This window comes from Chiloscyllium punctatum, chromosome 5 (assembly GCF_047496795.1).
Source record: "Chiloscyllium punctatum isolate Juve2018m chromosome 5, sChiPun1.3, whole genome shotgun sequence".
Lineage (NCBI taxonomy): Eukaryota > Metazoa > Chordata > Chondrichthyes > Orectolobiformes > Hemiscylliidae > Chiloscyllium > Chiloscyllium punctatum.
In genome coordinates this window covers 141,999,233-142,026,443 of record NC_092743.1, presented here as the reverse complement: position 1 = coordinate 142,026,443, position 27,211 = coordinate 141,999,233, and the positions used below count along the sequence as shown (strand labels likewise).

The 27,211-nt window shown below is 44.0% G+C and overlaps 1 protein-coding gene across 4 annotated transcripts in view; it reads right to left on the bottom strand.

Annotated features, from left to right (window-relative positions):
* LOC140477507 (gamma-glutamyl hydrolase-like) overlaps positions 1-27,211 on the bottom strand; it is a 46,764-nt gene that overhangs the window by 7,434 nt on the left and 12,119 nt on the right. For 3 of the 4 annotated variants that reach the window (XM_072571545.1, XM_072571546.1, XM_072571548.1), the window contains exons 2-6: positions 24,767-24,875; positions 18,786-18,836; positions 13,100-13,184; positions 7,847-7,985; positions 160-266 (exon numbers count right to left, since the gene is read on the bottom strand). In XM_072571545.1, the coding sequence (XP_072427646.1) occupies positions 160-266; positions 7,847-7,985; positions 13,100-13,184; positions 18,786-18,836; positions 24,767-24,875 (491 nt within the window). The remainder of the gene's footprint in view (positions 1-159; positions 267-7,846; positions 7,986-13,099; positions 13,185-18,785; positions 18,837-24,766; positions 24,876-27,211) is intronic. The other variant, XM_072571547.1, reaches the window with a different exon arrangement.

The following is a 27,211-nucleotide window of genomic DNA, read 5'->3' as shown; positions in this document are numbered from 1 at the left end:
ATATGTGAATAGGAAGCAATCAGAGGGATATAGGCCAATTGCTGACAAATGGGACTACATTAATTTAGTTGGACAGAAGGGTTAATTTCAATGCTGCACATCTCTATGACTCAATATTTAATAAAAGAAAGATAGTTGAGAAAACTGCCTAAATCCTACCTTCATGGATACGCCCCAATAGTGGTAGTGTCCCGTCAGAGGTCGGATTTGTAATGCTTGTAACAGGTTTTTAGGAAACTTCTTGAACGTCCGACTATGCAGACCAGCTGAACAAAATAACAGAAACTAAAACAAACATTTACTCAACTGTTCCTTAAATAACTTAATTATTAATTCTTCCTGTTTAGAATTCTGGTCACTCATGGCCAGTGATTATAGACATTCATGTTATAATCAAATATTAAACTGTTGAAAATATCAGACCTGGTAAGGGCAACATGTTTTAATTAAATATTGATGAAATTCAAGTCATATCTATTAAGTATACAAAGATGCATCAGTTCTGTGGACATATTGCAGTAAATCAGTCTCCATGAGCAATGTGACACCTGCAATATTATTGCACAAAGTATTTCAATAATGTAGAGGGTATCTTCAGTACTGATGCTTTCATTATTCAGGAAGTCAAACAAAATGTAATTCCTGTGACAATTTTCAATTAAATAATGTTCCATACCAAAATCTGTGTGACAAGCCATCTAACTTAGTCAGATCATCATTACTGATTTGCTGATGTGGCACAGCAGCAAATATTGCCTAAACATTGTCATGACGTTAGGCATATCTGCAGCATCGGTCATTTTGCTCCCTTTTCCTCTAATTCTAAACATAATGAGCAGCAAAGCTTTACATTTAAATAAGATCTAGGGCTGTTTTATTACATAAATAAAGCCAAAAGATATAAAGTTAAAAATACAATGCAGTTATTTGTATCAAATTTTATCTAAGATTAAAAGTAGATTCAAATAAAAGTAACTGAAAAAACAAAGTCAGTTCAGTCCATTATCATTGCAGGCCTGTTACTGCTTGAAGGTTTCTCTTTGAGGTACAAAGGTTGAAAACTTGAAGTCAGAATTCAACAGTGTAATGGCTTCTCTAGCTGTAGAGTTAGTGTTTGTTTACAAAGGGAGATTCAGTAAGCACAGCAGGCTTAGAGAGAGAAAGAGAGTGAGAGGGGGAGCGGGAGGGGGAGGAGGGGGAGCGGGAGGGGGAGGGGGGGGAGCGGGAGGGGGAGGGGGGGGGAGCGGGAGGGGGAGGGGGAGGGGGGGGGAGGGAGGGGGAGGGGGGGAGGGGGAGGGGGAGGGGGGGGAGCGGGAGGGGGAGGGGGGGGAGCGGGAGGGGGAGGGGGAAAAAAAGAGAGAGATTTCTTCTCACTGCTGCGGCCACAGCACTTTCAAATTACCTGCAGTCTTTTGGTAAAACGGTAGCTGTTTTTGAAAAGCCTTTCTCATGAGCAAAGTGTTGCACAAAGGGAACAGATCTGTAAGTGTTCATGTTGAAGACTGCACTAAGCTCCATTCGACCTGAAGATTTCACAGTCTCAGATGGAAACAGAGGAGTCTAGCTCCAGATTCCAATGGAGACAGGTGTAACATCAAACTAATTGTTTTGGTTATTATGTCTAATTGGTCAATGTAACATGTACCTACTGCTATCATGCAATAAACTACATATTGTTGAGACAAGTTCCTCTTCTCATTAAGAGGCACATCCTCCACCACTGTTGACCAAATAGGTCCTTAAACTCAATACAGAAATGAGGATTGCCTGGTAGACACCACAGGTGCTGGGGTGCACGGCTACACAGACAAGAATATTTTGATTTTATTTGATTTTACGTTTCCATTCCAGTTTTGTAAGTTTTCATTAACCATTAAATTTTGTTTACATGACAGTGCCCCACCAGGGGCTATTGAATTTGATTAATGTTTTCTTTGAAAGACTAATAAAGAGGATTTGTAGAAGTACTCTATGTCAATGATTTGGTAGTGGTTTGGTCAACATATACAACAGTGACAACTCTCTTTAAGGATGCGCACTCAGACTTTCCTGAGCTGTTCTGCTTAAAAGAGTATCTCACAACTTTATGTCGGTCACCACTGAAAGTGACTGCTATGTTAAATTTTGATAAAACATCGTTACTCAAAGGAGAATCAATTATGCTAGAATTCCCTGCAAAGGTTTTTTCCAGTGTCTTGTTTTTTCAATGATGTCTGCAGATTGAAATGTTACAAATCCAACCACATTGTGTAAGAAAAGTGCAGGAGATAAAACGTAGGAACTGTAAGACCTATTAGCCTGATGTCAGTAGTATGGAAAATACTAGAATCTATTATAAAGAATGTGATTACTGGATATTTGCAAAATAATTGTCTGGTTAGACAGAATCAAATGGATTTATGAAGGGGAAGTCTTGTCCTTTTAGTGAGGGGGAACCATTGTTGTATCTGAATTTTGAGAGAGTTACTGATAAAGTCCCATACAGGAGATTAGTAAACAAAATTATAGCCCCTAAGATTAGGGACAATTCATTTAGCATGGTTAAGGCAGAAAATATAAACAGGTCACTCTCAAATTGGCAGGTTGTAGTCAGTGGGATGCCTCCAGTATGAATTTCTTTGATTCACAATCTATATCAATGATGCAAGTATGCAGATGATACAATACTAGGTATTGGGATGAGGTATGAACGTGTGCTGTGAGGAAGAATCGATAAAACGTGGCACTGGAAAAAGTACAGAAGGTCAGGCAGCATCCGAGGAGCAGGAGAGTCGACATTTCAGGCAGGACCTTCATCAGGAATGTAAGGAGGATGCAAAGAGGCTACAAGGGGACTTAGGCTGAGTGAGTGAGCAGAGAGAGTGGCAGATGTAATACATTGTGGGTAAGTGTGAAGTTATCCATCTTGATAGGAAAAAACTAAGCTATAGAGTGTTTCTTATCTGATAATAATTTAGAAGGTATTCATGCACAAAGGAACATAGGTGGCCTTGTTCATTAGTCACTGAAAGCTAACTTGTTGGTCCAGTAAGCAATTTTCGAGGAGAAAGTGAGGACTGCAGATGCTGGAGATCAGAGCTGAAAATGTGTTGCTGGAAAAGCGCAGCAGGTCAGGCAGCATCCAAGGAACAGGAAAATCAACGTTTTGGGCATAAGCCTTTCTTCAGGAATGAGGAAAGTGTGTCCGGCAGGCTAAGATAAAAGGTAGGGAGGAGGGACTTGGGGGAGGGGCGTTGGAAATGTGATAGGTGGAAGGAGGTCAAGGTGAGGGTGATAGGCCGGAGTGGGGTGGGGGCGGACAGGTCAGGAAGAAGATTGCAGGTTAGGAAGGCCGCCCTTGAGCCCCGCCCCTCCAACCGCCACCAGGACAGAACCCCACTGGTCATCACCTACCACCCCACCAAACTCCATGTACAGCGTATCATCCGCCGTCATTTCTGCCACCTCCAAACGGACTCCATACATTTCCCTTCCCTCCCCTATCAGCGTTCCGAAAAGACCACTCCCTCCGTGACTCCCTTGTCAGGTCCACACCCCCCACCAACCCAACCTCCACTCCCGGCACCTTCCCCTGCAACCGCAAGAAATGCAAAACTTGTGCCCACACCTTCCCTCCAAGGCCCCAAGGGATACTTCCATATCCGCCACAAATTCACCTGCACCTCCACACACATCATTTATTGCATCCGCTGCACCCGATGTGGCCTCCTCTATATTGGGGAGACAGGCCACCTACTTGCGGAACGTTTCAGAGAACACCTCTGGGACACCCGGAACAACCAACCCAACCACCCCTTAGCTCAACACTTCAACTCCCCCTTCCACTCCACCAAGGACATGCAGGCCCTTGGACTCCTCCATCGCCAGACCATAGCAACACGACGGTAGGAGGAAGAGTGCCTCATCTTCCACCTAGGAACCCTCCAACCACAAGGGATGAACTCAGATTTCTCCAGTTTCCTCATTTCCCCTCCCCCCACCTTGTCTCAGTCAAATCCCTCAAACTCAGCACCGCCTTCCTAACCTGCAATCTTCTTCCTGACGTCTCCGCCCCCACCCCACTCCGGCCTATCACCCTCACCTTGACCTCCTCCCACCTATCGCATTTCTAATGCCCCTCCCCCAAGTCCCTCCTCCCTACCTTTTATCTTAGCCTGCTTGGCACACTCTCCTCATTCCTGAAGAAGGGTTTATGCCCGAAACATCGATTCTCCTGTTCCTTGGATGCTGCCTGACCTGCTGCGCTTTTCCAGCAACACATTTTCAGCCCTGTAAGCAATTTGGAAGGTAAACAATATGATAGCCTTTTTCACAACAGGATTGACCTACAGGGATTAAGAAATCTTAATTCTATGGAATACAGCTAAGATTGCACCTGGAGTTCTGATCCCTATGACTGAGGAAGGATAAACTTGCCATTAGAAACTTGCAGTGGAAGTTCATCTCAATGATTCCTGGGTTAGCAAAACTGTCATATGGGATGATTTAAGTTTCAGAGTCATTATTCCCTAGTGTTTGGGAGATTGACAAGCAATCTCATAGGAATTTATACAGTTGTTACAGGGATTAATTCAGTGGCTCCAGAATGAATGTTTCCCCTGCTATGGGGACTAGAACCAGAGTACATAGCTCAGATAAAGACAAGTCAGTTTTGGAATGAGAATAGGAGGACTTTTGTCATTCACAGGGTGGTGATCCTTTGGAATTCGCTAACCCAGACAGCAGAGGTAGCTCAGTCATTCAATAAGTTCATACCAAAGAACAGGAAGTTAGCACAGGAATATGAGACAGACGATCAACTATGATTGCGAATAATAAAGTTGGCATATACCTGCTCCTATGTTCCGAGATCTCTCACTTTAAATAGGATCCATCATGTTTTCTCAGAAGTAATTGAATTCAGAGCAGCCTCCTTTGTGACTAATATAGAGGGCACATACCAGTTTGCCTGCTATTGGCTAGCAATGAATTAACAAGGTGACTCTGGAAACTATTTTTATATGCTATTTCTATTGTTTAAAATGTAAAATTAGCCTTTCTTGAAATAAAATATTCTAATGACCTGATTATGACGATGTAAAAATCTACCATGAACATCCATTAAACTCACCTGCACAAAGCAGATACAGGAAGTTACACATTTTACTGTCTTAAAAATATATTAGGTTTTTTTTGAAAAATAAGAAATTGCAACAAAACAGTACCCAATGCAAAGAATATCTGGCCAGCAGGAAGTTTGATAACAAATCAGTTGTTATCACTCGAAATATGTCTATGATGGTATGATGATAAGATTGATATGTCCCCAGGGTCAGACCAGATTTATCCTAGATTGCTCCAGGAAGCGAGAAAGGAGGTTACTAAACCGCTGGCAAAGATCCTTGCTTCCTCACTGTCCACAGGGGTTTTACTGAAGAATTGGAGGGAGGCAAATGTTGTTCCAATTTTCAAGAAGAGGAATAGGGAAATCCCTGGCAATTACAGACCAGTCAGTCTAATATGTGTGGTCAGCAAGGTTTTGGAAAGAATTCGGAGGGATAGGAATTATGACTATTTGGAAAAGAATCGTGATTAAAGGCAGTCAGCATGGCTTTGTGAGGGGCAGGTCACGTTTCACAAATCTTATTGAGTTCTTTGAGGACATGACGAGACAGGTTGACGAAGGTCGAGCAGTGGATGTGGTGTATATGGGCTTCAGCAAGGCATGATAAGGTTCCCAATGGTAGGCTCATTCATAGAGTCATAGAGATGTACAGCACGGAAACAGACCCTTCGGTCCAACTCGTCCATGCCAACCAGATATCCCAACCCAATCTAGTCCCACCTGCCAGCACCTGTACCACATCTCTCCAAACCCTTTCTATTCACATACCCATTCAGATGCCTTTTAAATGTTGGAATTGTACCAGCCTCCACCATTTCCTCTGACAGCTTATTCCATACACATACCACCTTCTGAGTGAAAGCGTTATCCCTTGGGTCTCTTTTGTATCTTTCCCCTCTTGTCCTAAACCTATGCTTCTCTAGTTCTGAACTCCCCCACCCCAGGGAAAAGACCTTGTCTATTTATCCTATCCATGTCCCTCATGATTTTATGAATCTCTATAAGGTCACCCCTCAGCCTCCGAAGCTCCTGGGAAAACAGCCCTAGCCTATTCAACCTCGCCCTGTAGCTCAAATCCTTCAACCCTGGCAACATCCGTGTGAATCTTTTCTGAACCCTTTCAAGTTTCACAATATCTTTCTGATAGGAAGGAGACCAGAATTGCACACAATATTCCAACAATGGCCAAACTGATGTCCTGTACAGTCGCAACATGACCTCCCAACTCCTGTACTCAATATTCTGACCAATAAAGGAAAGCATATCAAACTCCTTCTTCACTATCCTATCTACCTGCGACTCCACTTTCAAGGAGCTATGAACCTGCACTCCAAGGTCTCTTTGTTCAGCAACACTCCCTAGGACCTTACCATTAAGTGTATAAGTCCTGCTAAGATTTGCTTTCCCAAAATGCAGCACCTCATATTTATCTAAACTAAACTCCATCTGCCACTTCTCAGCCCATCAGCCTATCTGGTCCAGATCCTGTTGTAATCTGAGGTAACCTTCTTCGCTGTCCACTACCCCTCCAATTTTGGTGTCATCAGCAAACTTACAAACTATATCTCTTATGCTCGCATCCAAATCATTTATATAAATGATGAAAGGTAGTGGACCCAGCACCGATTCATAAAGTCAGGAGGTATGGGATACAGGAGATTGGACCGTCTGGATTCAGAATTGGTTGGCTGACTGAAGGCAGAGTATAGATGGAAAGTATTCTGCCTGGAGGTCAGTGGTGAGTGGTGTCCCACAGGGCTGTGTTCTTGGGCCTCTGCTCTTTGTAGTTTTTATAAATGACTTGGATGAGGAGGTTGAGGGGTGGGTTAGTAAACTTGCCAATGACACAAAGGTTAGATAGTATCAAGGGCTATTGCAAACTGCAGCGCGACATAGATAGGATGCAGAGCTGGGCTGAGAAATGGCAGATAGTGTTCATCCTGGATTAATGCGAAGTGATGCATTTTGGAAGGTTGAACTCGAATGCTGAATATAGGATTAAAGACAGGATTCTTGGCAGTGTGGAGGAACAGAGCGATCTTGGTATTCAAATGCATAGATCCCTCAAAGTTGCCACCCAAGTGGATAGGATTGTCAAGAAAGCATATGATGGTTTGGCTTTCATTAACAGGGGGATCGACTTTAAGAGCCGCCAGGTTTTGCTGCAGCTCTACAAGTCCCTGTAGAGACCACACTTGGAATAGTGTGTCCAGTTCTGGTCGCCCTATTATAGGAAAGATACAGAGGCTTTGGAGAGGGTGCAAAGAAGGTTTACCAGGATGCTGCCTGGACTGGAGGGCTTGTCTTACAAAGAGAGATTGACGAAGCTTGGATTTTTTTCTCTGGAGAGGAGGAGGAAGAGAGGTGACCTGATTGAGGCATACAATGTAATGAGAGGCATGGATAGAGTCAACAGCCGGAGACTTTTCCCCAGGGCAGGATTGACTGGCATGAAGGGTCATAGTTTTAAAGTAGGTTTTTTTATGCAGGAGAGTTGTGAATGCATGGAATGCGTTGCCAGCGGTGATGGTGGTGGCAGAGTCATTGGGGACATTTAAGCGACTGCTGGACATGCACATGGAGAGCAGTGAATTGAGGGATGTGTTGGTTAGGTTATGTTATTTTAGATTAGGAATAATCTTCGGCACAACATCTTGGGCAAAGAGGCTGTTCTGTGCTGTACTTTTCTATGTTCTAAGAATAACACTAACAAATAGCTGAAGGGAATTTTCAGCAACTCACCTTTTGTAAAATTCAAAGGCAGAGCCAGATTAATCGTGTTGGTTCTGGTAAGAATATTTTCTCCACTGGTAAGAACTATTAGTTCCTGAAACCCAAGACAAATGGCCCATACAGGGAAATGGACACCTTTATCGTTTGCCTGATAAATCAGATAAATATTAATAGCTCCTTTTTTTTTATATCCGAAAGTTCTCTTACAGACAGGTGAACATTTACTTTTCCCAAATTCACCAAATCACTCTTGGTTTTTTTTTCATCTATTAATCACCATGAGTAAATCACTTTGGTGTTTGTAATTGAGTAATTTACACACAAAGCCTATTCAGGGCAATTAGCACCTCTATCAAAATCTGATGAAGAATTGCCAGATTTGAAATGTTAACTCTGCTTTCTTTCTACAGATGCTACCATGTCTGCTGAGTTTCACCAGCAATTTCTGTGTTTTGTTCCTGAAGTAATTGGGTCAGATAGGCCTCATCAACTATCTATCATGCCCCTATGGTACCTACTTGTCCGATATAAGTTAGCCCAATTTGCTGTGGACAGAGATTGTCAGCAGTGCCCCAGCTCACCTGGAACACACCAGCATCCATGTTGTTGGAGCCATATTGAAAAGTCTGTTGTGCACTCAGACTAGCAGCAGCACTCCCTAGCCAACCTGCACAGCGCACCACAACGATGGATGGAGGGTTATACCCGAAACGTCAACTTCTCCAACTCCTGATGCTGCCTGGCTTGCTGTGTTCTTCTAGCTTTCTGCTTGTCTACTACTGATGGATGGAACAGCAGATGGGAAGATTGGTGCTCCATTTTGTGGACGTGATTCGAGACGTCCTCGTGGATAGGATGGTACAGAGGCAGAATGTCCTGTTCCTCTAGGAGGACAAAATACCACCAAACCATTCCAGCCTGGTCAATGGTCACTATCTGGGTCAGCACAGTCTCAGCCATCAGGAGAAACATTATCTAACAGCGCAGGAAGATGGTGAATGACCATCTCCACTCCAGCAGGGCGAGTTCACTATCTTCTCTTAGTTACCTCAGACCCAATCTATGTCTCATCTCCTCCCCACTCACGCAATGTCACTTTCATTATTAAGTGTAGCATCTTCCCTCACTAACCCCCTCACCCCTGACCCCCCACCCCCACCCCACCCCAACCACTGACCCAGCATGCCCTCAGCACTGCCGACTCGTTCACTCAGGGAACAACCTTTCCTCCACCTGCACCACCTCTGGCAACTGTGCAAGACACTTTGATGACAATCTATTCCTCCCCTTATATCAGTTGAGGAAACAAATGCCCCACAGGCTCAAAGGCAGGGCCAAAACAGCCAGGATGGTGAGTGGGTGCCCATCATTTGGTTTCTCAAATCCAGGAGAGGTCCTGTGGGGATGCAGAGACATACAAGCCCTGGCCACTGAGGAAGAACCATTGCTCACTGCATTGCAATATTAACCCACAACGTAACTGTTTATTCACCTGCCACAATGCATAATCCTCTGATACAACATTCTCTCTTTTAACTCCCACAGGCACCTAAGGATGTCCCTAATGTCTGCCATCAAGAGGCCTACCCAACAAGACATGTCCTCATCCATCTCTGAGGAACAGAACATGGATAATGAGAGGGACCAGTGGCCAGGGTCCCTCAGGGTGGGCTGGATAACCACACAGCCCTGCACCCCCACCCCAGACCCCCCACCCCACCCCAACCCCAGACCCCCCACCCCACCCCAACCCACCCAAGAACCACCCCCCACTCCCATACCCACTCCATTCCCCCACCCGACCACGACCCCTCTCACCCCACCCCCGACCTGTTACTGTTACTTTGGCAACTGTGCTCTATCTTTCCAGGTTGACAACAATTGTTCTTGCATGACAGGCAAGGGTGGGATTCAGTTGTCATCTTGTGATGGGGCAGCAGTGCTTAGGGCAAGGGTCTGGACTGTACACAACAGGAGCAGCAGGTCAGGCAGCATCCAAGGAGCAGGAGAATCGATGTTTGACCCTGAAGAAGGGCTTCACTTTTCCAGCAACACATTTTCAGCTCTGATCTCCAGCATCTGCAGTCCTCACTTTCTCCCTGTACACAACAGCCTAATGCCTAAGGTTAATAAAGCATTGAGTGCTTACAATTGTATTTCAGCTTTAGTATATGGGTGTCTACCTAATGGTTTCGTCCTTTGAAGAACCTCCACCTTGAAGGGCTCAAACTTGAAGGGCTCAAACTTGAAGGGCTCAAACTTGAAGGGCTCAAACTTGAAGGGCTCAAACTTGAAGGGCTCAAACTTGAAGGGCTCAAACTTGAAGGGCTCAAACTTGAAGGGCTCAAACTTGAAGGGCTCAAACTTGAAGGGCTCAAACTTGAAGGGCTCAAACTTGAAGGGCTCAAACTTGAAGGGCTCAAACTTGAAGGGCTCAAACTTGAAGGGCTCAAACTTGAAGGGCTCAAACTTGAAGGGCTCAAACTTGAAGGGCTCAAACTTGAAGGGCTCAAACTTGAAGGGCTCAAACTTGAAGGGCTCAAACTTGAAGGGCTCAAACTTGAAGGGCTCAAACTTGAAGGGCTCAAACTTGAAGGGCTCAAACTTGAAGGGCTCAAACTTGAAGGGCTCAAACTTGAAGGGCTCAAACTTGAAGGGCTCAAACTTGAAGGGCTCAAACTTGAAGGGCTCAAACTTGAAGGGCTCAAACTTGAAGGGCTCAAACTTGAAGGGCTCAAACTTGAAGGGCTCAAACTTGAAGGGCTCAAACTTGAAGGGCTCAAACTTGAAGGGCTCAAACTTGAAGGGCTCAAACTTGAAGGGCTCAAACTTGAAGGGCTCAAACTTGAAGGGCTCAAACTTGAAGGGCTCAAACTTGAAGGGCTCAAACTTGAAGGGCTCAAACTTGAAGGGCTCAAACTTGAAGGGCTCAAACTTGAAGGGCTCAAACTTGAAGGGCTCAAACTTGAAGGGCTCAAACTTGAAGGGCTCAAACTTGAAGGGCTCAAACTTGAAGGGCTCAAACTTGAAGGGCTCAAACTTGAAGGGCTCAAACTTGAAGGGCTCAAACTTGAAGGGCTCAAACTTGAAGGGCTCAAACTTGAAGGGCTCAAACTTGAAGGGCTCAAACTTGAAGGGCTCAAACTTGAAGGGCTCAAACTTGAAGGGCTCAAACTTGAAGGGCTCAAACTTGAAGGGCTCAAACTTGAAGGGCTCAAACTTGAAGGGCTCAAACTTGAAGGGCTCAAACTTGAAGGGCTCAAACTTGAAGGGCTCAAACTTGAAGGGCTCAAACTTGAAGGGCTCAAACTTGAAGGGCTCAAACTTGAAGGGCTCAAACTTGAAGGGCTCAAACTTGAAGGGCTCAAACTTGAAGGGCTCAAACTTGAAGGGCTCAAACTTGAAGGGCTCAAACTTGAAGGGCTCAAACTTGAAGGGCTCAAACTTGAAGGGCTCAAACTTGAAGGGCTCAAACTTGAAGGGCTCAAACTTGAAGGGCTCAAACTTGAAGGGCTCAAACTTGAAGGGCTCAAACTTGAAGGGCTCAAACTTGAAGGGCTCAAACTTGAAGGGCTCAAACTTGAAGGGCTCAAACTTGAAGGGCTCAAACTTGAAGGGCTCAAACTTGAAGGGCTCAAACTTGAAGGGCTCAAACTTGAAGGGCTCAAACTTGAAGGGCTCAAACTTGAAGGGCTCAAACTTGAAGGGCTCAAACTTGAAGGGCTCAAACTTGAAGGGCTCAAACTTGAAGGGCTCAAACTTGAAGGGCTCAAACTTGAAGGGCTCAAACTTGAAGGGCTCAAACTTGAAGGGCTCAAACTTGAAGGGCTCAAACTTGAAGGGCTCAAACTTGAAGGGCTCAAACTTGAAGGGCTCAAACTTGAAGGGCTCAAACTTGAAGGGCTCAAACTTGAAGGGCTCAAACTTGAAGGGCTCAAACTTGAAGGGCTCAAACTTGAAGGGCTCAAACTTGAAGGGCTCAAACTTGAAGGGCTCAAACTTGAAGGGCTCAAACTTGAAGGGCTCAAACTTGAAGGGCTCAAACTTGAAGGGCTCAAACTTGAAGGGCTCAAACTTGAAGGGCTCAAACTTGAAGGGCTCAAACTTGAAGGGCTCAAACTTGAAGGGCTCAAACTTGAAGGGCTCAAACTTGAAGGGCTCAAACTTGAAGGGCTCAAACTTGAAGGGCTCAAACTTGAAGGGCTCAAACTTGAAGGGCTCAAACTTGAAGGGCTCAAACTTGAAGGGCTCAAACTTGAAGGGCTCAAACTTGAAGGGCTCAAACTTGAAGGGCTCAAACTTGAAGGGCTCAAACTTGAAGGGCTCAAACTTGAAGGGCTCAAACTTGAAGGGCTCAAACTTGAAGGGCTCAAACTTGAAGGGCTCAAACTTGAAGGGCTCAAACTTGAAGGGCTCAAACTTGAAGGGCTCAAACTTGAAGGGCTCAAACTTGAAGGGCTCAAACTTGAAGGGCTCAAACTTGAAGGGCTCAAACTTGAAGGGCTCAAACTTGAAGGGCTCAAACTTGAAGGGCTCAAACTTGAAGGGCTCAAACTTGAAGGGCTCAAACTTGAAGGGCTCAAACTTGAAGGGCTCAAACTTGAAGGGCTCAAACTTGAAGGGCTCAAACTTGAAGGGCTCAAACTTGAAGGGCTCAAACTTGAAGGGCTCAAACTTGAAGGGCTCAAACTTGAAGGGCTCAAACTTGAAGGGCTCAAACTTGAAGGGCTCAAACTTGAAGGGCTCAAACTTGAAGGGCTCAAACTTGAAGGGCTCAAACTTGAAGGGCTCAAACTTGAAGGGCTCAAACTTGAAGCCCGCTCCATCACAGAACAAAATAATTGATTTGCCCACTCAAGGATGTTGGGATTGGAGCAATGATGAGTGGGCATGAGGAATACCAGATCAGCCAGGATCCTACTGAAGGGCAGAGCAGGTAGACCCTTACCCTAAGCACTCCTGTCCCTATCATAAAATGATCACGAAATCCCACCCGATGGGCTGAATGGCCTATTCTACTCATTTATCTTATGGTCAGTCAAAAGGTGGAGCACAGGGGTCAAATGGCCTACTCCTGCTCTTGGTTTGTATGTCATACATTGGAATAGATATCAAAAGGAAAATTATTAAAATGAAAGACTGAGTGTTAAAATAAAAATGGCTTAAAATAAGCAAGCCTCAAACATTTAATCTAATACCTCATTTAAACAGTACATCTGTATTTTATTAATTATATCTATACAATCAGTACTATTTTGTTACCTTCAGTGTAAAGTTATAAATGATGGCTGAAATCTCAGCATATCTGGAATTCAGAACAGAAGCAACACCGCCTGGAAAGAGCACCCTGAATAAGGACAGTAAATGGATACATTCCATGTTCACAGATAGTGTCGTTATCTGGCTCGTAAAGCATAATGAGCTCACTAACAATGAAGTTATATCCTCATTATGACAGGAAAATTATGGTGATTTAGCTTCATCTAATGCATTTTAGAGCCAAATATGAAACAAAACGATTCTTCGTATTAGTATCACATCTATAACACATTAAAAGTACAGCATTCATCACACAACCATTCTGTCACAATTTCAACACACTGACAGTAATGGCTGTGCGTGTGTTCATGAGCACTTATGTCGACAGTATTAGGCAAGAACTTTCAAAAGTTGATTGGGGGGCGGATGTTTGCAAGTAAAAGGCACAGCTGCAAAATGGGAAGCCTTCAAAAATGAGATAGAGTCCAGAGAAAATGTGTTCCTGTTAGGGAGAAGGGCAAGGCTGGGAGGTGTAGGGAATGCTGGATGAGTAGAGAAATTGAAATTTGGTTAAGAGTAAGGAGGAAGTGTATGTCAGGTGCAGACAGCAGAAAACGGGTGAATGTCCAGAACAGTATAAAGGCAAAAGGAGTATACCTAAGAGGGAAATCAGGATGGCAGAAAGGGAACATGAGATAGCTTTGGCAAATAGAATTAAGGAGATCCAAAGGGATTCTATAAATACATTAAGGACAAAAGGGCAACTATGGAGAAAATAGGGACCAATAAACATCAGAAAGGCTGCCCATGTGTGAAAACACATGAGATGGGAGATACTAAATGAATATTTTTTATTTTACAACTGCTACAGGAAGGATAGAAAGAGAGGCAAGAGAGGAGAGGGAGTAGCATTTTTTGATAAGGAATAGCATTACAGCTGTGCTGAGGGGGGATATTCCCGGAAATACATCCAGGCAAGTTATTTGGGTGGAACTGAGAAATAAGAAAGGGACAATCACCTTATTGGGATTGTATTATAGACCCCCCAATATTCAGAGGGAAATTGAGAAACAAGCTTGTAAGGAGATCTCAGCTATCTGTAAGAAAATTAGGGTAGTTATGGTAGGGGATTTCAACTTTCCAAACATCGACTGGGACTGCCATAGTGTTCAAGGTTTAGATGGAGAGGAATTTCTTAAGTGTGTACTAGACAATTTTCTGAGTCAGTATATGGATGTACCTACTAGAGAAGGTGCAAAACGTGACCTACTCTTGGGAAATAAGGCAGGGCACGTGACTGAGGCGTCAGTGGGGGCGCACTTTGGGGCCAACGACCATAATTCTATTTGTTTTAAAGTAGTGATGGAAAAGGATAGACCAGATCTAAAAGTTGAAGTTCTAAATTGGAGAAAGACCAATTTTGATGGTATGAGGCAAGAACTTTCGAAAACTGATTGGAAGCAGATGTTCGCAGGTAAAGGGACGGCTGGAAAATGGGAAGCCTTCAGAAATGAGATAACAAGAGTCCAGAAAGAGTAGATTCCTGTCAGGGTGAAAGGGAAGGCTGGTAGGTATAGGGAATGCTGGATGACTAAAGAAATTGAGGGTTTGGTTAAGAAAAAGAAGGAAGCAAATGTCAGGTATAGACAGGATAGATCGAGTGAATCCTTAGAAGAGTATAAAGAAAGTAGGAGTATACTTAAGAGGGAAATCAGGAGGCAGAACGGGGACATGAGATAGCTTTGGCAAATAGAATTAAGGAGAACCCAAAGGGTTCTTACAAATATATTAAGGACAAAAAGGGTAACTAGGGAGAGAATAGGGCCCCTCAAAGATCAGCAAGTCGGCCTTTGTGTGAAGCCACAGAAAATGGGGGAGATACTAAATGAATATTTTGCATCAGTATTTACTGTGGAAAAGGATATGGAAGGTATAGACTGCAGGGAAATAGATGGTGACATCTTGCAAAATGCCCAGATTACAGAGGAGGAAGTGCTGGATGTCTTGAAACGGTAAAGGTGGATAAATCCCCAGGACCTGATCAGGTGTACCCAAGAACTCTGTGGGAAGCTAGAGAATGATTGCTGGGTCTCTTGCTGAGATATTTGTATCATCGATAGTCACAGGTGAGGTGCCGGAAGACTGAAGGTTAGCAAACGCGTTGCCACTGTTTAAGAAAGGCAGTAAAGACAAGCCAGGGAACTATAGACCGGTGAGCCTGACCTCGGTGGTGGGCAAGTTGTTGGAGGGAATCCTGAGGGACAGGATGTACATGTATTTGGAAAGGCAAAGACTGATTAGGGATAGTCAACATGGCTTTGTGCGTGGGAAATCATGTCTCACAAACTTGATTGAGCTTTTTGAAGAAGTAACAAAGAAGATTGATGAAGGCAGAGCATTAGATGTGATCTATATGGACTTCAGTAAGGCGTTCGACAAAATTCCCCATGGGAGATTGGTTAGCAAGGTTAGATCTCATGGAATACAGGGAGAACTAGCCATTTGGATACAGAACTGGCTCAAAGGTAGAAGACAGAGGGTGGTGGTGGAGGGTTGTTTTTCAGACTGGAGGCCTGTGACCAGTGGAGTGCCACAAGGATCTGTGCTGGGCCCTCTACTTTTTGCCATTTACATAAATGATTTGGATGCGAGCATAAGAGGTACAGTTAGTAAGTTTGCAGATGACACCAAAATTGGAGGTGTAGTGGGACAGCGAAGAGGGTTACCTCAGATTACAACAGGATCTGGACCAGATGGGCCAATGGGCTGAGAGGTGGTAGATGGAGTTTAATTCAGATAAATGCGAGGTACTGTACTTTGGGAAAGCAAATCTTAGCAGGACTTATACACTTAATGGTAAGGTCCTAGGGAGTGTTGCTGAACAAAGAGACCTTGGAGTGCAGGTTCATAGCTCCTTGAAAGTGGAGTCGCAGGTAGATAGGATAGTGAAGGCGGCGTTTGGTATGCTTTCCTTTATTGGTCAGAGTATGGAGTACAGGGGTTGGGAGGTCATGTTGCGGCTGTACAGGACATTGGTTAGGCCACTGTTGAAATATTGCATGCAATTCTGGTCTCCTTCCTATCGGAAAGATGTTGTGAAACTTGAAAGCATTCAGAAAAGATTTACAAGGATGTTGCCAGGGTTGGAGGATCTGAACTACAGGGAGAGGCTGAAAAGGCTGGGGCTGTTTTCCCTGGAGCGTCGGAGACTGAGGGGTGACCTTATAGAGGTTTATAAAATTATGAGGGGCATGGATAGGATAAATAGACAAAGTCTTTTTTCTGAGGTCGGAGAACCCAGAACTAGAGGGCATAGGTTTAGGGTGAGAGGGGAAAGATATAAGAGACCTAAGGGGTAACTTTTTCACGCAGAGGGTGGTATGTGTATGGAATGAGCTGCCAGAGGATGTGGTGGAGGCTGGTACAATTGCAACATTTAAGAGGCATTTGGATGGGTATATGAATAGGAAGGGTTTGGAGGGATATGGGCCGGGTGCTGGCAGGTGGGACTAGATTGGGTTGGGATATCTGGTTGGCATGGACGGGTTGGACCGAAGGGTCTGTTTCCATGCTGTACATCTCTATGACTCTATCAGTGTTTACTGTGGAGATGGGTATGGAAGAAAGACAACATGGGAAGTAAATAACGACATCTTGGAAAATGTCCATATTACAGAGAAGGTGTGCTGGATGTCTTAAAACAATAAAGATGGATAAATCCCTGGGGCCTGATCAGATAAACCCTCAAACTCTGTGGGAAGCTAGGGAAGTGATTGCTAGGCCCCTTGCTGAGATATTTGTATCATTGATAGCCACAGGTGCGGTCCCAGAAGACTGGAAATCTAATGTGGTGCTACTATTTAAGAAAGGTGGTAAGGAATAGCCAGGGAACTATAGACCGGTGAGCCTAACATTGTTGATAGGCAAGTTCTTGGGAGGAAACCTGAGGGACAGGATTTACATGTATTTGGAAAGGCAAGGACTGATTAAAGATAGTCAACATGGCTTTGTACGTGGGAAATCATGTCTTGATTGAGTGTTTTTGAAAAAGTAACGAAGAGGATTGGTGAGGGCAGAGCAGTGGATGTGGCCTGTGTGGATTTTAGTAAGGCATTTAACAAGATTTCTCATGGTAGACTGGTGGCAAGGTTATGTCACACGGAATAGAAGGAGAATTAGCTATTTGGATACAGAACTGGCTCAAAGCTAGAAGATAGAGGGTGGTAGTGGAGAGTTGTTTTTCAAAGTGGAGGCCTGTGACCAACAGTGTACCACAAGGATTAATGCTGGGTAGACTGCTTTTCATCATTTATATAAATGACTTGGATGTGAACATAGGAGGTATGGTTAGTAGGTTTGCAGATGACACCAAAATTGGAGGTGGACAGCGGAGGTTACCTCAGAGTACAACGGGATCTTTATCAAATGGACCAATGGGCTGAGGAGTGGCAGATGGAGTTTAATTTAGATAAATGCGAGGTGCTGCACTTTGGAAAAGCAAATCAAGGAAGGACTTATACACTTAATGGTAAGGTCCTGGGGAATGTTGCTGAACAAAAAGACCTTAGAGCGCAGGTTCATAGTTCCATGAAAGTGGAGTTGCAGGCAGAATGTGTTTGGTATGCTTTCCTTTATTGTTCAGTGCATTGAGATAGGAGTTGGGAAGTCACATTGCAGCTGTACAAGACATTGGTTAGGTCACTACTGGAATAGTGCGTTCAATTCTGGTCTCCCTGATATTGGAAGGATGTTGTGAAACTTCCAACTCAGATCTGTATATTTGTAAAAACTGTAATAGTAACTCGCTTAGCTATTTTTAAAAGACTTCAGCCTACTACCCATAAAAGCAAGTTGTTGTAATGAAGATGTCAATAACATTACTGTGATTCTGTTCGCCGAGCTGGGAATTTGTGTTGCAGACGTTTCGTCCCCTGTCTAGGTGACATCCTCAGTGCTTGGGAGCCTCCTGTGAAGCGCTTCTGTGATGTTCCCTCTGGCATTTATAGTGAGTTGTACCTGCCGCTTCCGGTTGTCAGTTCCAGCTGTCCGCTGCAGTGGCTGGTATATTGGGTCCAGGTCGATGTGCTTATTGATTGAATCTGTGGATGAGTGCCATGCCTCTAGGAAGCGGCAGGTACAAATCACTATAAATGCCGGAGGAAACATCACAGAAGTGCTTCACAGGAGGCTCCCAAGCACTGAGGATGTCACCTAGACAGGGGACGAAACGTCTGCAACACAAATTCCCAGCTCGGCAAACAGAACCACAACAACTTTTACTTATGGATGTAGGTTTGCTCGCTGAGCTGGAAGGTTCATTTTCAGATGTTTCATCACCATACTAGATAACATCTCAGTGAGCCTCTGGACGAAGGTCTGCTGATGTTTCCTGCTTTCTATTTATGTGTTTGGGTTGGTGCTGTCATTTCCTGTGGTGATGTCATCACCATAGTAAATGACATCACCAACCCAAAGAAACCCAAACACACAAATAGAAAGCAGGAAACATCAACAGACCTATGTCCGGACTGAGATGTTACCTAGTATGGTGACGAAACATCTGAAAATGAACCTTCCAGCTCAGCGAGCAAACCTACATCCTAAGCTACAGATCTTCTCAAAACTCACTAATGTTTACTTAGTTTTACGAAAAAGATGGTAGTAAACTTCAATAAGTTGTACAACTCACCCATTTATGGAATGTAACAGCTCCGTATATTCAGCCTCTGTTAGTTTCATGCTTTAGGAAATTTAAAAAAAAGTATTTAATTCTACACTGATTTTCTTGTGCAAAAGCTCCATACATGGAATTGAAATTTGATGTGAAACGCTTATATCAGAGTTACATCCATTCTAAAGTACAGGTCAAATTTTAGACGAGTTAGCAACTGGAAGATACCTGCTCAAAAGTCTTGGATGTAGGCAATCAATGAGAGACTTAAACCAAAAGCTGCTGTCTCAGAAATTCTACAACCTGTAACAGAGTTGCTGCTGCCTTACCTTTGCCTTTAGAAAACAGATGTGGTATCTGCATGACTTGTCAATCCAGAAAAAGTTATTGAGTTCAGAAATGTTGAATGATAAAATTCATGAAACATCAGTTTTGACAGTAAGAATTCAAAAAATATTTCCTCAACTGTGTGACTGAGATCAGTTTGTGAAAATTGCTAGCAGGAAAATATTTCTGTCTTGGATTTCTTGTCATGTGACTTACTATGGACATTCACACACACACATTATAGGCAGAAGAGAAGTAGCAGGAAATGAAACTGATAGAGGTACACAAGTTAAAAGGAGAAAATCTTTTGTGACAATCAAAACATACCGCCACATTGGTGAGATCTCAGAATATCTGTTTAATAAGGCCTCAAAACATTGCTAGCATAAAGAAGGGAAAAATCAGGATTGTGTACAAAGGCCTCCATTTGCCTGTATGGTTGCAGCTCCAACACCACTTGCTAGGTAGAGATAATTAGATTCTTGGGTCCTGGGTTCAAATCCATACCGTGGAATATAACACAATATGAATCTGAATTAAGATTCTAACGAAGACTATGAAACCACTGTCACGTGGGAGAGAATGCATCACATGTGAATGGAATAAGGTGTTCCAGGCAGAAGTAGCAGTGGAGGATGTAAAGCATCCCAAACTGGAAGTGGATGCTGAGTGTTAAGGTCATAGATAATAAAAAAAAACTTGTGAAGCAGCAGCAAAGGGAAATGTTAATGCTTCTGTCAGCATTTGCACAGGCACCCTTCGAGAGAAACTGGTGATGTTCATCTTTACTGGGAGTGCCGTGATGTCTCAGACAACTCCACTGATGCCCAACATCAGGGAAAGAGAGGTCACCAGCATGGACAATCAGATAGAGCTGGACATGAGTGTTTAAAAAAAAAACGTGGTGCTGGAAAAGCACAGCAGGTCAGGCAGCATCTGAAGAGCAGGAGAGTTGATGTTTCAGACAAAAGCCCTTCATCAGGAATCTGCCCAAAATGTCAACTTTCCTGCTCCTCAGATGCTGCCTGAGCTGCTGTGCTTTTCCAGCACCACTCTCTCGACTCTAATCTCCAGCATCTGCAGGTCTCACATTCGCCTTTAAAAAAATTGAATCAATCTATTCAGATACGGTTTGACACATCTTTGGTGCAGGTAAAGCTCAAGCTACCATGGATACAAGAACGGGTCAGAGGCTAGGAGTACTGCAGCAAGTAACTCCTCTCCTGATACCCCAAAACCTGTCCACCATCTACAAGGCACAAGTCAGGAGAGAGACAAAATACTCCCCACTTGCCTGGATGAGTGCAGCTCTAACCCCACACTCTCGACCTCTCTCACCAACAACATTGCAACACACTGGCTCAGGGCTGCACCACTCCCCAGTTCCACTTCATCCTTTAGCTCATTCACCATACTAACAAGAAACTTTTTCTTTTCCTTTCAGGTATCAAGGCCCACAAGCTGCAACAACTCAGGGATACATATGGCCCTTTGGAACTTTCCTCCCCTCCCCTTCCCTCTGACTCCATCCCCTCTCCCAACCGTACCTCTTGTCAGGTATTCACCATCCCTCCTGACCTTCTGCTGTCCAATGCTGAATGTTCTATACTCAGCAAAGGTCTCCACTTTATCTCTGTGTTCTCACCTTAATGAATTTCAGGCACGACATGACATCAAACTCTTCTGCCGTCGTCTTTGCTTCCGTGCACGTTTCTATGGAGAAGGGTCCTCTCCCATCCCACAGACCCCTTTGCCCAGTTCCAACACTCTCCCTCCACCTACACCCTACCCTCCTGCCTTTTACCTGCACTCCATCTGTTCACTGAGAATTGTCAACGTGACAATGGTCACCTCAATTTCTCTGCCCCTCTCACCCAATTCAATGTATTTCCCTTTAAACTGACTGCACTCTGTCTGCTTCAATCCAACCTTGACTTTGTTACTTAGCCTGATGATAAAAGAGTGGTGCTGTTGTTGTCTGGTGTATTGACCTCTACGTTGCAGAGGCTGAGTGCCAGCTGTCAGATACCTGCCCCTATCTCCCCCTAGTCCATAATCCCACCATGGACATCAGGCCACTGTATCAACAACAGTCACTGACCTCACCTCATCAGGTGATCTCCCCCGACTCTGCCAAGCTGATAGTCCCCAAGTCCTGCACAGCTCACTTCTACCTTCTTCCAAAACTCCAGAAACAGGACTGCCCGGGCAGATCCATTGTTTATACCTGCTCCTGCCACCCCAGTGATGCTAGTCTCTTTGTGGGGTGGCTGTGGAACATTCCTTAGTCCAGTCCCACTCTGACCCTCACTCACAAATCTTTCTCCAGGTGTGCTGATAATATAATCGGTGCTACTTCCCTCTCTCATCTGGAATTGGAAAAGTACATAGATTTTGCTTCCAATTTCCACCCCACCCTCACTTTCATCTGGTTAATCTCTGACTCCTCCCTTCCTTCTTTTCCTCAACATCTGTTTCCATTTCTGGGACTAGACTAGCCACTAATATCCACTATAACCCCATCGACTCCCTACCTGAACTATACATCCTTGCACTTTGCTTTCTGTAAAGACTCCAATCCATTAGCTCACTTCCTCCATCTCCATCACATATGTTCCGAGGCCAACTTCAACAAGGGAGCCTCAGAAATATCCACCTTCTTCCTCAACTGAAGATTCCCCAGCACTGTTGCCGACAGGGCCCTCAACTGGGACCCATCTCCCACTCCTTCACCTTCAACCCCTCTCTTCCTTCCTGCAACAGCGATAGGGTTCCCCTTGTCCTTACCTAAAATCTCACCAGCATCCACATCCAAAAGATCATTAGCCACCATTTTCACCCTCGCCAGCGAGATGCTACCACCAGACACACATTCTTGTCCCCTCCCTTGTCTGCCTTCCGCAGGGACCGCTCTATCCAGGACACTCTGGTCCACTCTTCCTTCATTCCCAACACTGCCCCAGCTCCAGGGCATCTCACCATGCAACTGTTGAAAGTGTAACACCTGCTCATTTACCTCCTCCCTCCTCTGATTCCAAGGGCCCAAACATACCTTCCAGGTGAAACAGCACTTCACTTGCACTTCCCACAATTTAGTATACTGCATTCGCTGCTCACTGTGTGATCTCCTCTATGTTGAGGAAACGAAGTGTAGACTGGGTGATCGCATCACAGAACACTTATGTCCTGTCTGCAAAAATGACCCTGAGCTTCCAGTTACCTGCCACATTAACACCCCACTCTGTTCCCTGGCCACTATCTCAGTCTCAGGCTTGCTGCAGGGTTCCAGTGAAGCTCAGCGTAAGCTGGAAGAACACCACCTCATTTTCCACTTGGGGACCCTGCAGGCCTCTGGACTCAATATTGAATTCAATAATTTTAGGGCCTGAACTCCCTGATGTCCTAGCCCCTACACATGTACCAGGCCTTGTTATCACACAGTCTGCCATTACACACTATCTATTGTTAGCCACTAACAGTCTCCATTAACAGCTATTCACCCTCCCAGCCAAATCGTCATCAACTCCTTTGTCTGTTCAACTGTTCTTCTCTCTCTTTGGGCTCTATCACTACCTATCATTTAGTACTTACCCCCTCCCCACCCTATCTTCTGCATGTAAACTGACATTTTCCGAGCTATCATCATTCTAAGGAAAGGTCACCGGATCCAAAACCATAACTTTGATTTCTCTTCACAGATTCTGCCAGACCTGCTGAGCTTTACCAGAAACTTCTGTTTTTGTTCCTAGAATAGGAGAAAGTGAGGACTGCAGATGTTGGAGATCAGAGTTTTGACATAAGCCCTTCATCAGGAAGGACTTATTCCCGAAATGTCAATTCTCCTGCTCCTCGGATGCTGTCTGATCTGCTGTGCTTTCCAGCACCACACTCTCGACGTTGTTCCCAGAATAATCTGTTGTGGATCCAAGCAAAAGTCAAAATATTTGGGACCTGGCAATGTGTAAAAAGACACATTGAATAAATGATCTCAGATTAAAAGATTCCCTCGGAAACAGTGACAACAACAAGGTAGAATTTTAGCATTCAATTTGAGATTGGGGAATTTAGGTCAGAAACAACTGTGCTAAACCTAACACGAAATTACGTGGGCACATGGTCAGAGTTACTGGAATGGGCTGGGAAAGGAGCTTAACTGAAAAGATAGTTGATAAACAATGGCAGACAGTCAAAGAAATAGCTCATGATTCATAGCAACGATACGTCTCAGTGAGGAAGGAAGATTCCACTAAGAGGATAAACTAACCAAGGTTAACTAGGGAAATTAAGGACAGTATCAAATTGAAAGAAACATGCAATATTGTAAAGAGGAGGAGTGGTCAACCAGGTGATTGGGAAAGCTTTAGAAGCCAACAAAAGATGGCCCAAAATAAAATGAATTATGGGATCAACTTAGCCAGCGACATAAACATGGACAGAAAGAGCTTCTTTAAAAATATAAGTAGTAAGAGAGGCAATAGGGAACATAGCCCCTTGAGAGAACAAGACTGGGGAAATAATAGGGTTTCAGGAAATGGCAGAAGACTTGAAGAAATACTATGCATCAATCTCCATGGGGACTGGAGAAAGGTCATCAATAACAATGACCACCGTGTCTCCACCTTGTGAGGAAAGGGGAGAACAAAGAAGAAAATGTTATTGATGAAGAATTCCAGTCCGTAAGTTCCAGCTTTGAGTGGCGAGGCCAGAATTTTTTGTAAAGGTAGTGGCCCCACTCTCAAGCTGAAATATCAGAGAAGAGTGCTTAAGGTTAAAGGACAAGCAAGTGCCAAGCTGATTTTATGGTTATTGGGTCATCAGTAAAGGCCAGAGTTCTGTTCCTGTATGAAGGGGAATGTGGTCTCTGAAAATTGGACACTGCTGAAATTGCAGCCTTTTTAAAAAATTTATTCACAGGATGTGGAATTCATGTGGAATAAATTCGAGGACAGCATTTATTGCCCATCCCTAGTTGCCCAGAGGGCAGTTAGGAGTCAACCACATTATTGGGGGTCTGGAGTCACATGTAGGCGAGACCAGGTACGCATGGCTGTTTCCTTCCCTAAAGGACATTCGTCAAAACAAATGTGTTTTCCCAACAATAAACAACGGTTCCATGTTCATCAATGGATTCTTAATTCCAGAATTTTTACTGAATTCAAATTCCATCACCTGCCATGATTGGATTCGAACCCAGGTCCCCAGAACATTTCCTGGGTCATTGTCCACTGATAATATCAGTAAGTCGTTACGTCCTCATGGCCTCACATCGCCTAATAACCATTTGTTGGGTGGGGGTGGGGGCGGGGGCGGGGGCAGGGTGTGGGAGAGGAGGATTTGGTAGGGGCAGTGTAGCGGACCTGACTGAGGCGGAGGAGGATTTGGTTGGGGCAGTGTGGCAGGCCTGACTGAGGGGAATGGGAGAGGAGGCACAATGGTGTGAGCCTTAACTCTGCAGGAGGCCCACTGCAGGGGCTTGAGGGGAGGTTCCTTGTGGTCAGCCCAGTTCTGGTGAGGGGCAAGTTGTAGGGAAATTCTGGTTACAGACTAAGTCTAACAGGAATTCTGATCCAGTGTTCCTACTGCAGGTAAACAGTTCTAATAAACCTCAATCACTTACAAAGAAATGAGTCCTGGGTTGGATAAAGTGTGAATCAGCACAGGTCCAAACCCACCTTATGGGTGCCACTCTTGCCCCAGCAGATTCTAGTATCTTCACATACGAAGCAGGAATATAGCTCTTGCCAAATGGAATAACATCATTTGATTCGTGAGCCAACACACCTTAGCAAATAGTAACATAAAAAGGAAACATTTCTGTCATATTTTGTATAATAGGAATTCTGCACAGAATATTCATTGCATGAATATGACCATTAGAAATCCCATTCATTGTACCACGAGGCTACCCCGCCTTTCTATCCTGCATGTCTGATCTGACTTTAATCTCAGCTCCACGTTCCTGCACATCCCAATAACCATTAATCCCTTTGGTATTCATGAATCTGTCTATCCCTGCCTCAAGATTGTTTAAGCATTCTGTATCCACTACCTTTTGAGAAAGGGAATTCTAAAGATTCACAAGCCCTCACAGAAAAATGTTTTAGTAATTTCAACAATGCAAAACAGAAAATTTACAATTCTTAATACGTGACAAGTGGATCATGGATGCAACTGACAAAATGAGTGAAAGGAAATTAATTTATTATTCTACAGTTCTTCAGGGTCCAGAACCTTTTGGAGCGGACAGACTGAGTGCACCATAACTAATGAGTATATCATACACAACTTGCACTTTGTCATAGAGTTGAAATGAAGTATTTTCAACGGATTGCCCTGAAACATCCTTGAACAGACCTGCCAGTATTTATTATTTTATTCCATAAATGTTGGCAAAGGCACTAATTTTGGGCAGATCTACCACACAGTGCTTCAGAAAAGAAGCTTTGTAGAAGGGCTTTGATAATTTTGCAATCATGTCCAACAAAATAAACTATCAAAGTCATTATCACGTTTGCATGCTCAAAAATACTGTGCTACAGTGAACTAGTTTTTACAATTCACAAACCATTTTTCTGCTCAAAGTGACTGAACATTTGAAGGTTTTGCTTCATGTTTGATCTTGTGTAAGCTGGAGACTTGGTACCTTGCACAAAGAGAAGCTAACAGTCTACATTATCCAAATTTGTTCCAATTTTAAAAGGTGCAACCTTGTGAATCAATTTTCTCTTCCTAAGTCGCTGCCTGCCAAAATTATTGGAAGTTAATATTCAAGGGTATTAATCATGTCCAAACACATCTCTTCAGCAATGCTGAGACTTAATGAATAATTAGGCAATTTACGCGACTGTTGCATCTATTTTTGGGCGACAAATCCAGTTGCTGGAGTAGTAGGTCTCCGAACTGCTCTTTACCAGAGCAATCCAACTAAGAGCCTCTCTCTGGTCTTCTTGACTAATTAGAGAGAACAAGCATGAACAGGCCACTTTGTAAAGGAAGGTTTTCAAATTAAAAGGATCATGTTACACAGCTTTGGTCCCCTTATTTGAGGAAAGATGTAGTGGCATCAGAGGCAGTTCAAAGAAGGTTCACTAGATTGATCCCAGAGATGAAGGGTTTGTCATATGAAGAGAGATTGAACAATTTAGGCCTTTACTCTCTGGAATTTAGAAGAAAAAAAAAGGGAGATCAAATTAAGATATTCAAGGTGATAAAAGGTATGGATAAAATTGACATGGAGTCGATGCTTCCTATTGTGGGGCATTCTAGGACGAGAGGTCACAGTTTTAGGATAAGGGAGGTCGCAAATTTAAAACACAGTTGAGGAGAAACTATTTCTCCCAAAGGGCTGTGAATCTGTGAAATGCTGGGACAGTGAATGAATTTAAGGAGGAGTTCGACAGATTTTTTAATTGGTAATAGGTTGAAGGGTTATGGGGAGAAGGCAGGAAAATGGGGATGAGAAGCATATCAGCCATGATCAAATGGCGAAACAGACTCAATGGGCTGAATAGCCTAATGATGCCCCTAAATCTTACAAACATATGTTATACCTCTGAGAGTCTCACCAGAATTCAGACTTAAGGTGTAGCACCCACAGCAACGGTAAGGAAACATGGGAGAACTCACCCCCAGCTCTCCAATGCTTATCAGGGGTTTTATCCAAGAGAGAGGAGGGGTTGCAGTGAAGTGAGTTCTCCTAAGAGCTGAAAGGAAGGTTGTACCTTTAACTGAGTAGGCATGGTTGATTAAAGGTAAAATACTGCTGATCCTAGAAATGTGAAAGAAGCACAGAGTACACTGGAGAAACTCAAGGTCTGACAGTATCTGTGGAGAAAGAAACAGAGTTAATGTTTCAGGTCTGGTCTGACTTTTCATCATAAACGAAGAATAGTTCTTAAGAATCATACCAGACTCAAAATATAAACTCTATTTCTTTCTCCACAGATGCTGCCAGACGTTCTGCCCATCATTCTAGAGTGTTGTTGAACAGAGACATCTACGGGTGCAGGTACGTAGTTCTTTGAAAGTGGTGTTACAGGTAGACTGGGCAATGGAGGTGGCAAAAATAAAAGCAAATTACTCTGGGTGCTAGAATCTGAAACCAAAAGAGAAAATGC